This window comes from Ictidomys tridecemlineatus, chromosome 3 (assembly GCF_052094955.1).
Source record: "Ictidomys tridecemlineatus isolate mIctTri1 chromosome 3, mIctTri1.hap1, whole genome shotgun sequence".
Classification (NCBI taxonomy): domain Eukaryota; kingdom Metazoa; phylum Chordata; class Mammalia; order Rodentia; family Sciuridae; genus Ictidomys; species Ictidomys tridecemlineatus.
Genome location: NC_135479.1, coordinates 102,535,709 through 102,551,642, shown reverse-complemented (window position 1 = coordinate 102,551,642; position 15,934 = coordinate 102,535,709). Strand labels below are relative to the sequence as shown.

The window sequence follows — 15,934 nt, the reverse complement described above, 5'->3', positions numbered from 1 at the left end:
TGTAATGTTGTATTTGTGAAAGGATTTTTCTAAATCTTTTCTTTTAATTCAGTTAAAATTTAATTTAAAAATTATTGTATACCTTCAAATTTCCATCTTATTTAGTGCTTTCCTCGGTGATGTGCAGAAAGACATGGGAGATATGGCTATCAAATTTGCAAGTGGGCATGGAGCTTGGAATGAGTAATACACTAATGTTTTTCCCTTCAGTTCTAAAAGGTGAGAGAATTATAGCATAGTAGAAACATTGGTCAAATTTGTTGAAACAACTGTGATTGTTTGCCAGAAACTGAAGTCAGTTTTGTGATGCATGCATGCATTGATACAGAACGTCTAGAGCAGGTTTAGGTGTGAGGTTCCTGTCACTTGCATTGGCCAGATCAACTGAGTATAATCTCTTAAATAGTTTTTGTTACCAAACTGAAATATGAAGTGTTAGGAACAAGTCCTATGCCACTTTTTCGGTGATTGCCTTTGTAGTTAGAATTGCCTCATTCTCTGCCGTTGTATCACACGCAGTTTGTGCTTTTTAAAAATCTAATAAAAATAATTAAAAATTAATAATCTGTTAACTCTTAAATGCCAGTGTTACCAACACCCTGGTAGAGCAGATTCTTTTTTGGAGATGTGAATTGACTGGGAAGATTAAAAAGATCAGAAAAATAATAAAGAACAAAAGACAATAGGCAGATTATAGTTTTGAAAGCGGCTCACCTGGTGGGTCTTCCAGCCCTGTTAGGAACTGGAACTGAACAAGGAAAAAAGGCCCCAATCCTTTATTTAAGGGGAAATACATTAAAAGGTTTCATTGTGGTAGGCTTCTTGAGGAAGACAGGATAAAGATGGGGCAAACATGTTGTTTGGGGCAGGTTACGCCCATCTCCAGGCATCTGCGTTTGAACCTAGGCACCAGCACATTCTGACTTTCTCGAGCTGGGGGATTTCACCCAGTAGTCCCATAATGTAGCCTGCCTGCCTTATGTTGGCTCAAACAAACTCGTAATTTATACATGGCTTCCAACACCTAAATTTCTTGGTCAGGAACTCTTTCTTATCCATTAACCTCATAAAATGAGACTAGTGCGTTCAGAAGAAAAGGAGTTTATTTAAAGGAATTTAATATTATCTGAGTAAATTTTTTTTTTTAATCTTTTCCTTTTCTTTAGGGAATCAAACCCTGGGGCCCTTATGCATTCAAAGCATGTGCTTTACCACTGAATGATACACCTAGCCCTGAAGGGACGTTTTAATGCATAAGGAAAAAATGGATCTCCAGCTGCCTAGGGAAAAGAAGTTAAATGTGCTGCATATATGAAAGTTACCGGTAGATTTTGGAAGAATGATCTAAAAAATAAATGAAGAATTAGTAAAAAGACAGTGGGGACTTTTAACATTCCAGAAAGCTGATATAAATAAATTCATTTGTCTCACATTAGGAAAGACAGCTAATTACAAAGTGTGATTGATCACTTGAAACTTTTTGGTCTCTGTTTGAATATAAAACATATATGACAGGTTCCATTGACATCACTGTGACTTAAAGTATTTATATAAAATTTTGGAATCAAGGTTCATAACCTCTTGGTTTATCTTTATAAAAGCCATTCCTTGTTGCCCATTTTGTTCTTCATTCAGTGTGTGCTTTTTCTTTTTTTGGTGGGGGAGGGCCTTGAGGCTGTGTTCCAGAGTGGCCAAGAGCATAGGTCTGGGGCTTGAGCTCTGAGGTTGCATGGCTGCTTTATAAGACTTTGGCTTATTCCATCACTGTTTTGAGAAGTCTCCTTGTCTGTGCATGGAAGGATGATAGTAGCAGTCACCTCATAGTTGCTGCACAGGTACACTCTAGAGCGAGGTGTTGATACGGAGCGGAGGGCCCTGACTCATCCAGGGTGAGGTGGTCCACAGCCCCCTGCTATTGGCCGTCACTGTGCTCTCTCTCAGGTACCCATAGACACCTCACCACCTTTCTTGCCTCCTCCCACTTGTGCTTTACACTCTTACTGCAAGAGGTACACTCAGGGGCCTGCTGCCAGTTTCCTTCTTGGCATTCCCAACATCTTCACTGGTGCTGAATCCAGAGGCTCTGTTCAGCCTGAAACATCTTTTAGAAAATCTCTTGAGTTATCTCTTTATGACTTCTTAACCATTTTAACTTGTCAACAAAAGTAATTATTTACATTACATTTACCCTAAACTAAATATCTTCTGAAGCATTAAAACAAGATTACATTAGTATGATTTCTATGTTTAAGTTATTTGACTATTGCAGTTAAAACTTGGTAACCCCAAACCACTTTGAAAAACTGCTTGGCAGTGTTTTTATAAAGATTGGTACCCTGTGATCTAGTTTCAAAGTCTGTGATTCCACTTTTTGTATGCACACACTGCTGCCATCCAGCACCTGTGTGTCACCAGAGGGTCACAGCAGCCAAGAGAAGAAAGCTGGGCGTGGAGTCTCCTGGGCACTGGCAATTTTTTTAGGGTGACTACATATTAGCATAATGTGCCCTGCTGATGCTAGAGGTGACAAGGACTCTTACTGCAGAGCAGACTCCTCTTAACAATGATGATGGGGCTTGGCTCTGGGTGACACAGCATTTGCACCTGGCTATAGCTGCAATATTCTAATTGGCCAAGTTTTTCATGCTGCCTGATAGACTTTGTGCATGAAAGAAAGTGAACGTAAACTTGATTTTAATGACTTACATCCAAGGGGAGGATAGGAATATTTTAGGAAGTTATTTGTTTTAGTATAATCAATAAGAAAGATAATATTTAATACTCTAAGACCTGTTTTTTTTCAAGACGTAAGTCAATTTAAGGCAAAATCATTATTTTCAGAATTTTTAGCTCGTGTGTTTGTTTTTATTAATGTTCTTTAGTTTTAAAATAATACATGCTTGTCAAAATAGATTTAACAATAGATTCAAAATGATTGAAAAGTAAACATTCTTTTCCATTTCTACTCTCAGAGTCTTCTCATGTGTCTGTATCCTATTTCACTGGTTCTAAGGTGCATTTTAGTACTCTACAGTTCACCAGCTGTGAAACTGGGATATCTTTCACTTTGCTGTTGCTAGGTGGCATTTATGAAGGTGTTATTATCACTTGCCATGGGAAATTTGGCCATAGTCCTTTTTTTTTTTTTTTCCTTTTTGCAGTGTCAGGGGGAAAGGGTTTTGCTGTGTTGCTCAGGCTGGCCTTGAATTCCTGGGCTTAAGTGGTTCTGCCTCGACCCCCTGAGTAACTGGTATTATAGGTACATGGTACCACATCTGGCTTCATGGCTTCTAAGTTATATATAGATTGAGTTCAGTTGCTATTATAGGTATGTTGAAAAAGATTTAATGTATTATGTAATTTGAGTTAGTGTGTGCAGAAAGACACAGAAAAGAAAGCAGAGAATAAGTATAACAAAAGTAAAACAAATATTCATTGTTAGAAGGATGTCTGCAGTTCTGTTTCCTGAAGAAGCAAAATCAAGTGCTTGATGGGATCAAGAAGAGGAGCTATTCTATGAATAAATGGAGGACATATGCTTTTTTTTGATACCAGGGGTTGGGGGCACTCAACTACTGAGCCACATCCCCAACCCTATTTTGTATTTTATTTAGAGACAAGGTCTCACTAAGTTGCATAGTGCCTCGCCATTGCTGACGCTGGCTTTGAACTCATGACCGTCTTGTCTCAGCCTCTTGAGTTGCTGGGATTACAGGTGTGTGCCACCTGGCCTGGCTGACATATGCATTTTGTTCCTGAAATATGTACAGAAGTTTTGCCTGTGACAAGCCAAACAGTGCAACTTAGGGCAGGAGAAATTGACAAATCCAGTGAATTAGTTGATATGATCAGCTCAAACACCATGTAGAACTTTTTTTTTTTTGGTATTGGGGATTGAACCAGGGGCTCTTAACCACTGAGTCACATCCCCAGCCCTTTTGAAAATATTAAAATATTATTTTTACAGGCAGTGTCTCACTAAGTTGCTTCGGGCCTTGCTAAGTTACTGAGGCTGGCTTTGAACTCACGATCCTCCAGCCTCAGCCTCCTGAGCCGCTGGATTACAGGCATGGTCAATGCGCCCTGACCATGTAGAACTAGGGTTAAGTCATCATGTCATAGCTGTCATTGCTAATTTATTCTTATAAATGAATTTAATGAATTTGATCATCTTTTTATGTGTTTACTCATTTTTATACCTGTTGAGATAATCATTTGGTTTTTCTATTTTAATCTATTAATTTATAACATTTTATATTCCATTTTGTGATGTCAGATCATCCTGCATTTCTAGGAAAGCAACCTGCTGTTTTCTTTTTAAATTCATAATTATCTTGCAGACATCTTTTCAGTTTACTATGTGTAGATTTTCCTCAGTTTTCAATGGCTATATTATTTTTCTATTAGATGAGTATACTATAATTTTTTAGATAGCTGCATTGTGATGTGCATGATTTCCAGCTTTTTCTACTAAAACAATTTGGAATGAACATCTTCCTACATATACCTTCACTAGACTCAGGCTAATGTTTCTATAGAATACGTTTCTAGAAATTTTATTGTACATTTTCCTTGTTTGATATCATGAATGGAAATTGGAAGCTAACTTTAAAAAAGGATTTGTTTGATTTAGAAATGTCATATGTTGGAAAATAGTGGTTGTTGCTGGGTGATTTTCATTTTTTTCTTTAATATTTTAATTTTTTTTAGCTGTGGTTGGACACAATACCTTTATTTTATTCATATTTATGTGGTGCTGAGGATTGAACCCAGGGCCTCGCACATGCTAAGGGAGCGCTCTACTGCTGAGCCACAACCCCAGCCCCTGGGTGATTTTCTTATATGTATTTTTGTTTTGTTTTGTTTTTAACTCTTGTACTAAGACAGAGTTTATTTTAAAACACTCCATGTTTACAAAAACAAATACTCCTTTAAATGTTCTGGGACTGGGAGTAGTCATAACTGCCAGTAATATCCACCCTGTGCAGAGCAGGCCCATAAGCAGTGGAGTCTGCAGAGGTGAGTGCTTGCTTCCTTGAGTGGGACAAGAAAGATGACTCTGTTGCAATTCTCTTTCAGGGTTTTCTGATCAACTCAAAACCAGAGAATGCTTGTGAGCCCATAGCACCTCCACCACTAAAGGACAATTCATCTGGCGCTTTCATCGTGCTAATTAGAAGACTTGATTGTAATTTTGATATAAAGGTACTATTTTCTTTTAAAAATTGTTTGTTTAGCTAATTTAAGTATTCCTTGTTTCAGAAAAGATTTAAGGTAGTACACAAAGTTGTCCAGATTAAAAAAGAAACAAGGCCTATAAGGAAAATGAGAAGGAGGTGGTAAAGGCAGAGAGATGGGGCAGGCTCACCTCAGTCTTCCACACTTCCTGCACAGCTCACCCTCCAGTGTTATAGGAATGAGTGCAGAAAGAGAGGCACCTTAAGTTTTGTAATTCAGAGATTTAGGAGTAAGTTGACTAGATATAAATCACTCCTAGTGCTTCTAAGAATTTTTAGGTGTTTGTTGGGCATCTAGTAGTGAGTCTAACTTTATCTAATGCAGGAATGGAACTTCTTCCTGCAGTTTTGGGCCTTGCCCTTCCAGTATCAGTCTAGCACCTGTTTTCTCCTTTGGTGACCCTGACAGTGAGGTTTCTCTTGTAACAAGTCAATGCTGTCCTTGTGCCATGTTTTGTCTCCCTGAAGTGGGTAAAGCTGGGTTTCAGATAGGGAAACTAAGTTCTCTGTAGAACTTCCTTCATGACAGAAGGAATTCCTTAGGCCAATGATTATGTCGAGTAGAGTTTTTTGAGCAAAGAAAAACAAATCAGTGTGAAGTGAGAAACAAAAAAAAAGCAACACAAAATACATTTGTGAACCAGACTCCCCCAGAACCAGAGCTGATCTTAGAACTCCACCAGCACAATCCCTCAGCATTTGTAGAAGACAGAAGGCCAATTGATCGTAGCTTAGTTCATCATCTGCAAGCCTCCTGCAGCCCCAGCACTCAGTATTGTGATTACCTCTGAGTTGTTTGTCTGCTGGGCTCATGTGGGAGCTCAGTCCAAATTCTTGGCCTCTCACAGTAGTATGTCCCCTCAGTGCCACCAGGGCTGCTCTGAAGGCGGTAGTGTGTGGAGCTGTATTTTTGGTTTGGCCTGGGCAGAAGCCACTTAGAGGCCTGTATAGAACAGGTCCTGATGTGACTGTACTAGCCTGCTCAGAGCTCCTGTCAACCTCACATATTCCATAGCTTGGCATAGATAATGCTGTGCTCAGAAGGGAAGGCTACCTGAGCCCTGATGTGCATGGTGTTTGTCTCTCTCATTAAGAAGTGGTGCCTCCATAAGAAACTCACTAGAGGAGTCAAATAATGACTGAAAAGGGGTTTGAAATGTACATCAGTTTGTAAATGACAAGTATTGTATCCATTGTACATTAATTCCAGATCTGGACTCTTGATTGCCTTTAAATGAAAAATAGTGTTTGAAATCAAGTCTAGATTTTCCTGCCTTCAGAGTTGTTTGTGTAGTTTGATTTTAAATCATTATGAGATTTGATTCAGAACCAAACTATTAATTGCACATTTCTTCCAGCCAAATGAAATATTATTGTAATATTCTGTTAACTTTTTGTTCATAGAAAATTAAATATATTTTAAAATGTATTTTCATACTAATTCTCATGAGTCTGAGGTTTCTCTCTCTCTCTCTCTCTCTCTCTCTCTCTCTCTCTCTCTCTCTCTCTCTCTCTCCATTGTGCTGTGTATTTTCTGACTCTGGAGTCTTTGGTGACAAGAAGCTAGGCTACTTTGTTGCTGTTGTGACTTTCCTTTTTAGGTGGGATGGTTGTGTTTCCCTTTGAAAGTTAGGGGAATAAGGTCACAGATATTCATTTTTGAGGTGAAAGCACAAGTCCAGAGTGAAGAGGTAGGCTGGTTAGCTCTCCTGTCCCTCTAGTGTATTCTTAATCAGGAATCTGGGTTCTGGTGGATTTTCACAACTGAGCCTTATTCTAGCTCCTCTCTTTACACTGCCTGCCTGAGGTCTGTCCACTGCTGTGCTGTGCTGACCGCACCTCTGTGCCTTCACACAGGTTGTTTCTCTGTCTAGGGCAACTGTTGCCACCCTCATATTTGACTGTCAGGTTGCTTACATGTTTGGATGCCTTCTTGGCTGTCTGTCCTATCACTGGCTGAGCATTATTCTAGCTGAGATTGCCAGCTTCCACTTTGCAGATGCCTCCTTTGTTGATCTTATCTTCATGTTTTTTTATATATTTTCTTATTTTGCGAGCTTAAAGTGATTAGAGTTCATGTTTTAATTATACTTATATATACATTTTGTATCACAGTGCATAGTGATCAGTCAATAAAGTTTTGTTAAATCAAACCCAGTAATAGTAAGCCTTCTGCTATGTGTATAATGTATTCTTAAAAAATATATACATGGGGGCTGGGGATATAGCTCAGTTGGTGGACTGCTTGTCTCACATGCACAAGGCCCTGGGTTCAATCCCAGCACCACATACACCCCCACCCCCAATATATATATATATATATATACATACACATACATACACACACACACACACACACACACTCCCCTACACACATGGGAAAAACATGTAAAGTATTTAAATTCAGCCATTGTCATTTGGAAAGGAAAATCTTAAAAATTTTCCTATTAAACTTTATCATATAGGCACAGTCTTTTAATGCATAAAATTCTAGTCTGTTGTAGATTTTTTTAAACTTGATTATTTTTGGTTCATAAATGTATAATGGAGATTTTATGCCTAAAGATTCTTTACCTATCTGACTTCTGTTGATTTTTATCTTCATCTCAGTTGTATTAAATTTGGGGAAATTGGTTTAGAGGGGAGACATAGTAATTCCAATAAGTCCTAGGTATAGACTGCATATGTTTGAATCCCATCTTTATCATTTACTAGCAGTATGATCTTGGGCAAGTTATTTAGCCTCTGTGTGCTTTATCTGCATAGGAATTGATAAGCTGTCCTGTGTTATAGGATTATTGTGAGGATCAAATGAAATAGTCACTGTGAAATGCCTGTCACACATGAAGGAGGCGGTAGGCTTTAGTGTTGCTATTTCATGATTTTACCATGGAGATAAACAGAGAAGAGGTAAGGATGGCAAAGATGGTGACTCTTCAGTAGTTAAATTACTGGCTGATAAATCATACCATAATATAGTAACATGGTATCAGTTGATATGTAAGATTTATGATTTGACTTACAAGGGATGGTTATTCCAGTGTGTAAGGTATAAGTTTTATAAATTTGCAAGAGTAATTATGGATCTCTTCTCAAGGTGTTCTGGGTTGGTAAGGATATAGTCACCTTGGTCCCTGGAGAAGCAACTCTACTCTCATCCCAAAGACAATTTCCTTTCTAGTGTGGTTACTGGTGAATAAGTATTAGCTTTTTTGGCCATACTCCTTGATCAGAAATCTGATTGCATTTTCTGAGCTTCCAAACTGATTATTATATTTATAGCTTTATATTAGGTATGTTATGAAATCTAATCACTTTTTTTTTTAAAGAGAGAGTGAGAGAGGAGAGAGTGAGAAAGAGAATTTTTTTTAATATTTATTTTTTTTCAGTTCTCAGCAGACACAACATCTTTGTTGGTATGTGGTGCTGAGGATCGAACCCGGGCCGCACACATGCCAGGCGAGCACGCTATCGCTTGAGCCACATCCCCAGCCCCCAAAAGCTAATCACTTATGAGAATGTGTAGGACTTCTTCAGAACTGCCAATAAATTTCTCTTTGTTGATGATCAGTAGTGGTTCATGCATGTCCATCTACACTTCTGTATGACTTCTTTGCTTGTTCTATAGGTAGCTCAGTAGACTGAGCTGCGGGAAAGCTTGATGCAGCACTGTCCGCAGTACTGCAGTGGATGGTAGTTGCAAGGTTATTTTGTGGTCTTTCTCCTATCCAAAGTGATATCTAATCTAAATTACCTCAGATGAATGGGAATTGGCTCTGTCTTCCAGAGTTTTCCTAGGAGAAGGGAACCCCTTACATTGCAGACAGAGAAGAAGAAAGAAGCAGGGGTGAAAGTAGATGGAGATAGTCCTGCTGATCAGTGGTGCTGGACACTCCGGAACTATTTTCTACAGCTCTTTACATGTTTTTTTTTTTTTTGGTCTCAGGATTGAACCCAGGGGCACTTAACTACTGAGCCACATCCTTAGCCTCCTTTTTGTATTTTATTTAGAGACAGGGTCACACTGAGTTGCTTAGAGTCTTGTTAAGTTGCTAACATTGGCCTTGAACTCGTGATCCTTCTGCCCCAGCTTTCCAAGCCACTGGGTTGTTTTGCTTTTAAGGTGAATGTTGTGCTGGCATTAAAGAAAGTTATACTTTCTTTTTTCTTCTTTAAAAGTTAATGATGAAGTAGAATTTATGTGCTTTAATAAAGGCAATGGCTCATTTTCTTTATACAGATCAGTCCAAATGTTGTGATGCAGAGGCAGCCACTGAGACTGCAGATGGGCAGTGAACAATTTCTGGAGGATGGAAATCACATTCCAATAAAGAGCACTGCCTAAACCTCTGCTTCTGTTGAGAGAAGCAATCTGAGTCTTTCAGTCTATTGTGCCCTGAGAAGAGATGAGGTGCAGTAGAACTCAGATTTAGTGTTTGGATATGTGAAATATTCAAAAGGGCAGTAAGAGAACTCCTGATGACATGTCAACCATTGATTCTGAAAACACATTCACTGACAAAAACTGTGTCCTCTAAAAAGTTCAGCTCTTTAAATTAAATGTTTAACTTACATTTAAAGCACCATCAGGGCTTTAAATGTAAGTTAAACAGAGTAGGGAAAAAAAAACAGCATTATTGGAATTCTCTGTTGGTTTTGTGTTCATTTCTTGAAGTGCCCTTGGAAATATTTCTAAATCTGTGTATCCATTTACACCATTTTTCTCAACGTCCAGGTGTTTCATGAGAATTAAAAAATTATCATATGCATTTTCTGGATTATTGTTTTTTTTGTGGAATTTTATCTTATGAAAGTCCTCCTGTTTTTTTTTCTACACTTACCTTTTGTTCCCTCTCTCAAGCCTCCAGGAGAACACGTTACTTGGTATTCCAAGTGTGAGCTCCACATCAGTAGCACTAGGCAGATAGATACGATTTTTGAATAGAAATCAAACTGCAGTTATTACATAACTAGTTGTTGATGGACTTTTATTTTATTTATTTGTATGTAGTGCTGAGAATCAAACCCAGGGCCTCATGCATTCTAGGCAAGCATCCTACCACTGAGCTACAACCCCAGCCCTGGTCATCTTTTTTCTTAGTCATGCCAAAAAAGAATTGGGGGGGAAAATTGCGTGTCTTTTCCAAAATGCACTCTATTTAGAGGTTTTTGCTGGTTGTCTTCCTCAGGCACTTACTTGCAAGTCTTCTCAAGGGTCCATGTTCATGGGGTTCTGTGGTGGAACTGATAGGGTCTCTGCTCTTAACGCCTGGCATTGGGTCAGAGATAGGACACGTGGGCAGACAGGAGGCAGAGTGTGATTAGGGTGGGACAAATAACTTTACAGTGAAGCAAAATGAAATGCATGTCACAGGATCCCACAGCAAGTGTCCGTGCAGGGATGGAAACAAAGGGACACATCAGCACGGCCTCACAAAGATGTGGTCTTGGGCTGGGGATGTGGCTCAAGCGGTAGCATGCTCACCTGGCATGTGTGCGGCCCGGGTTCAAGCCTCAGCACCACATACAAACCAAGATGTTGTTGTTACCGCTGTTGACCGGTGACAAGTGAGTTCTTGCTCCCCGATGTTTAAGAATAACACCAAAGAAGCACGCCAAGGCAAGGTCAGAGTAGAAATTAGAAATTTATTAAAGGACAGCAGAAAAGACTTCTCCCAGAGGAAGAAGGGGACCCAGGAGGTGGAATCCTATTACATAACTAGTGAAGGTCATGTAATAAGTAATTTCTAAATATTCCTACAAAGTGATTTTTAACCTTTTTTGTTGATTTACTTCAGAATGTTTTTAAAAACGTAGTGAAGGCGTGTGCCTGAGGAGTTCTGTTGGAAAGGTGCCTGCCCATTAGGGTTCAAAGGCCTGGATTCGAGCCCTGCACTCCCAGAGCTTGTCCTTAGGTGTAAAATAGGCAGTAAAGGGCAGGGCCAACACTGCCACCTTGCTGCCACTGGCCAAGGCCAACATGCGGTCAGAGGAGCCAGGCTTCCGAACCACCCAGTAATATACCATGTTCCTTTTTTTGTTTTGACTTGTTACCTTTTTGAGTTTTGTAAAGTAGTCTGCACAATAAAAGTATCATAAAGTATGTGCAGTTTAAATAATAACAAAATGAATGTCTGCATAATGAGCTTAAGAGAAACTGTTACCTTCTAATGTATCAATTTAATCTTCATTGGACATTATTATCAAGTGATTATTTTTAGGTTTTATTATATATATACACACACACACACACACACACACACACACACACACACACAGACCATGTTAAAGCAGTATCACTATTTGATTTTCATAATGTAGCAAGGTGCCACAAGAAATTAAACTTGAGTTGGAAGGTGGGAGGACAGGGCAGCCTGTGCTGTTGCCCTACACTCTGGTTGGAGGAGTCTGGGCTTACAGTCTGTTTGATTGGCTCCTTGTAGAATTAGGGCGGCAAAAAGGAAGGGCTACAGCTGGATCCAATTAAGGCTGAATACTAGATTTTGAAACCGTCAGACTTACCATTTTTCAAAATAATGAGAGAACTTTCTATTCAAACTATTTTAACATTGATGTCAAGCATTTTAAATTAAGCAACACTAAGTTTACCACACAGTGATTGCTTATTATAGCTACTCATTTTCGTCTTGTGTTTGGAAAAGTTCCTGATGGCAAAGATTCTTTAAAAAGTCCAGAGAAAACCCAGCAGTCCTCTGTATTTTCTTCTTCTCTACTGTAGATTCTTTCCTTTTGCTCTGTAATATTATTTTCCTCCCACGCATGATTCTGGCCTGGAATCCCCTGGATGTGTTTTCTCACTGGGGCCTCCTGGGAGTAGAGCTCCTGTTTTTATAGTGCTGTGTCCTGAGCTTGCAGGAGGCACCAATCCAGTGCACAGGTAGGGGAGGGAGTGCACAGGCTTGGCACCGGGTGTCGCTGGGCATCAAGATCCTGTTGTAATTCTCCAAGTGGAGGGTGAGTCCTATTATCAGTTCCAAGTAGGCAGAGTTAAGTGCAGAGTTATCCTTTGATTGCCTAGTTATCATGCTTTTGCCCAAGCAGTTATAAATTAACAATTGCTTTTATTTTCAATAGTAAGTGGGTTGAAATGGAGCTTCTGCTGTGTTAGATTGTGAAATAATTAAGATTTGATTGGAATATGAATCCTGTCAGTATCCAAAACTCAGATGGTATTCTTCTTTTTAATATGTACTTTAGTATACTTAGGAACTAGAAAATATTTTTTGAACACCCTTTTAAGGCTTAAATTGCAATAAAAACAATGAAATATTTAAGCAGGTTAGAGATTCATTTTAAAGTTTTTCACTTACAAAGTAAAGGTTTTCTTTTTATTGCAAGCTAATAGCAAGCAGTAGAAGTAGATGCATATAAGAGTTATTCAACGTTTGCTTAATATCACCAGGAAAAAAAGGATTGTTTTATTTTAATTTAACTTTATTAAATTATCTAATTTTATTATCTTAAGTTCTAAGTGTGTGTGCCAGACACAATATTAAAGTTCATTGGAAACAGTCACATTCAAAGACCATAAGATAATGGCTTTGATTTGGTAAGGGAGTTATGTAATATGATTGTTGCAGTATGTGGAAGACCATTCTCTTCTGATTGCAGTCAACCTACGGAACACTGGGGACTATCTGTATGGTTGGGTGCCAAACTTTTTTACTACAACCCATGGTTAGAAGTTTATTTTTATCCATGCATGGGTATGTATACAGCACATAGTCACAGCCCTACAATAGCTTTAAGCAACTTACCTATACTACCTAAAATACTTTAGTATATTAAATTCCTTTTTATTTAAAAGATAAATTTCATGTGGGTCCACTAAATGATTTTACAGTAGTGATTTGGACTAAATTTTTTCTTTGTAGTAGTGAAAGCTGGCCAGCACATCAAAGTATGCTTTTGCCCAAGCAGTTATAAATTCAAAATTGCTTTTATTTATAATTAGTACGAAATCTTATCTCTCAGTACAAATTGGAGCTGGGTGTGGTGGTACACGCCTGTGATCCCAGCTACCTAGGAGGCTGAGAAAGGAGGATTGCAAGTTTGAGGCCAGCCTGGGCAATTTAGCAAGGCCCTGCCTCAAAATAAAAGATGAAAAAGGGTTGGGGATACAATTAAGATGTAGAGCATCCCTAGGTTCAATCTCTAGTACAGGAAATAAACAAACAAAAAAACAACATTAAAAATAGTACAGATTGATTTTTTTAAATGATACCACTGGAACATGTAAAATCTTTGATTTTTGAAGTTCCAAGCATTCTGGCTTCTGTTTTCTGGTGTTCTTGAAACAAATAAATGTGGCTTTTCATATAACACAGAAGATTTTGCTGACCCAACCCAAAATATTTTCTAATGCATTAAATAAATTCAACTTAGCCTGAACAAATATGTATGGGAGCAATATGCCACTTACCAAAGGTCAGTTCTCCAGAACAGAACCTCAGGTAAAAAAGGGAACATGCCTGAGTGTCTCCATGGTAAATGTCACAAAGCTGCAGCATCAAAACCAGGTACTCTGATACTGTTTCTCAGAATTTTTGTGCACTTAATGTCTTAAGGAGAAAAGAAATTCTTGTCAGGTTTAGTTATTTCTCTACTGCAGAAAATACTTTAAGTGTGGACAGAGGCAGTGATATCTGTTACTGACTTGTAAACCCAAAGAGAAAGAGGAAGTAATGTTTGACACTTAGCATTGAGGACAAAAGGCAACTAGAGTACATTTACACCTATTCACGATGACCTTGAGTTACTGGAAAAGGTCAGATCAGTCTTGGTGCCCTTTAACTTGAGAAAGCTGGGAAAATTGCAGCATATATTAGGAATATTTTTTTTTTTCACAATGACTAAAGTAAAAATTTTTGTGATTTTTTTAAGGGGAACTAAAAAACAGATAAAAGAAAACTTTTTTGTGAGTTTTATCTTGTTGGATAGGGCAGCATAAACAGTTAATGTTAGTTACAGTTTATTTTAAACACTATTTGTGAGCAATACTCTTCTAGAATTGAGATAGATACAATAAGCAAGATTGTTCCTTTCTTTAGGGAACATCAAGTTTGACATTCAAAATGCTTTAAATTTTATTAGATCTATGCTTTTCAGAGTAGAAACAAGTTTGGTTTTTTAGTAATTAATATTTTATCAAGAAATATGAAAGAAATCATCTATTAATTTTTAAAGTAATACTCTAAAAATGTAACATCACAATTGAGTTTTTTCATATTGTGGTTTTCATTTATCTTTGTACAGCAGCATTTTTTTGGTGTGTGTCTGATCTTTTTGAGGCATCATGAAATTATTTAATAATTATGTCATTTTATCAATGAATCATGATAGATGCAAATTATTCTATTTAAAGTTTATTTTTTGAAACTAGCCTGATTAAAGTGATTCAGGTTGTCAAAGCACTAGGCTGGGTGTTAAAAAAATAATGCCCTAAGACAAAACTTGTGGTTTATCAAAAAAAGGTGAAGACATAGGTATCCTGCTGAAAACAAGCCATGGTTAACAACTCCCAAGTGCTTTTTGTTCTAAACTATTTTAAATTAATCCCCATATATTGTGTCTTGCTGTATGCTAATGCAGCATTCTCCTACTTGCCCACCATAGTGAATACACTGAGGAAACTTACTACCGACAAATATTGTTATCTGGTAATTTTAGTAGCACAAATCTAAACTTTCCGTCTTGAAAATATTTCATGTAGCTCTTTTTTTTTTTTTAAATCATTTTAGTACCCAATCAGGAGTTTAGCTATCATCTTTTAATCTGCAACTCTCTTGATATTTTTTTCTTCCCTCTTCTATTTTGTGTTTCAGTTTAGAAATTTCTGTTGCTTTATCTTCAGATTAACTGAGCTTTTCTTCTATAACAGCTAATCTTCTGTTAAATCCACCAAGTAAATTTTCATATTGTAATATTTTTTCCTCTGGAAGTTTCATTTGAGTCTTTTAAATTATTTGGGTGTATCTTCCATTTCTCTGAGCATTGTCTATATTTCCTTCAGATCTTTGAATATAATTTTTTAGTTTGTAAGTTATAAATTATAAATTATAATAGCTATTTAAAAGTCATTGTCGGCTAATTCCATTTCCAAGTCATTTTTGGATTTGTTTCTAACGACAATTTTTCTCCTGTTTATGGGTCACGATATTGTCCTACTTCTTTGTATGTCCAGTAATTTTGATTGTTTGCTGGACATTGTGTTACGTTGTTTGTGTGGGTTTTGTTGACTTTCTTTAAAGATCATTTAGTTTTATTTTAGTTGGCATTTTATTCCAGGTGAAGTTGGTCCTTCTGAGGCATGTTTTAAATATTTATTAAGTTGATCCAGAGTAGCCTTTATTCTGGGACTACTATTTTAGCTACTGTTCTCTACTAATAGGTGTGATTCTTCCATGCGTCCTCTGAATGTTCTGGATGTCCAGGGAGGTCTGTCTACTCTGGTTAGTCAGAACTTGAACTTCTCATGACAGAGCCCTAGGAATTATTCATCCTAAACTCCCCAGTAATTGTTCTTTCCCTGGTGGGATTATTTGTCCAGGCTCATAGTCTCATGCCCATCTTTGTATTCAGCCAAAGACCCAAAAGGACCCCATGCAAATATTTAAAGTAATTTCTCTGCATAAGATCCTTCAGTGGTACTCTAGGCTGAAAATTCAAATTTAATC

At 37.7% G+C, this 15,934-nt stretch overlaps 1 protein-coding gene across 3 annotated transcripts in view; it reads left to right on the top strand.

Annotated features, from left to right (window-relative positions):
* The window catches only part of Rnf13 (ring finger protein 13), a 107,342-nt gene that overhangs the window by 38,837 nt on the left and 52,571 nt on the right, over positions 1 to 15,934 (top strand). For all 3 annotated transcript variants that reach the window (XM_078043563.1, XM_078043564.1, XM_040270010.2), the window contains one exon: positions 5,080 to 5,205. In XM_078043563.1, coding sequence (XP_077899689.1) covers positions 5,080 to 5,205 — 126 coding nt within the window. Of the gene's footprint in view, positions 1 to 5,079; positions 5,206 to 15,934 lie in introns of those variants that run through there.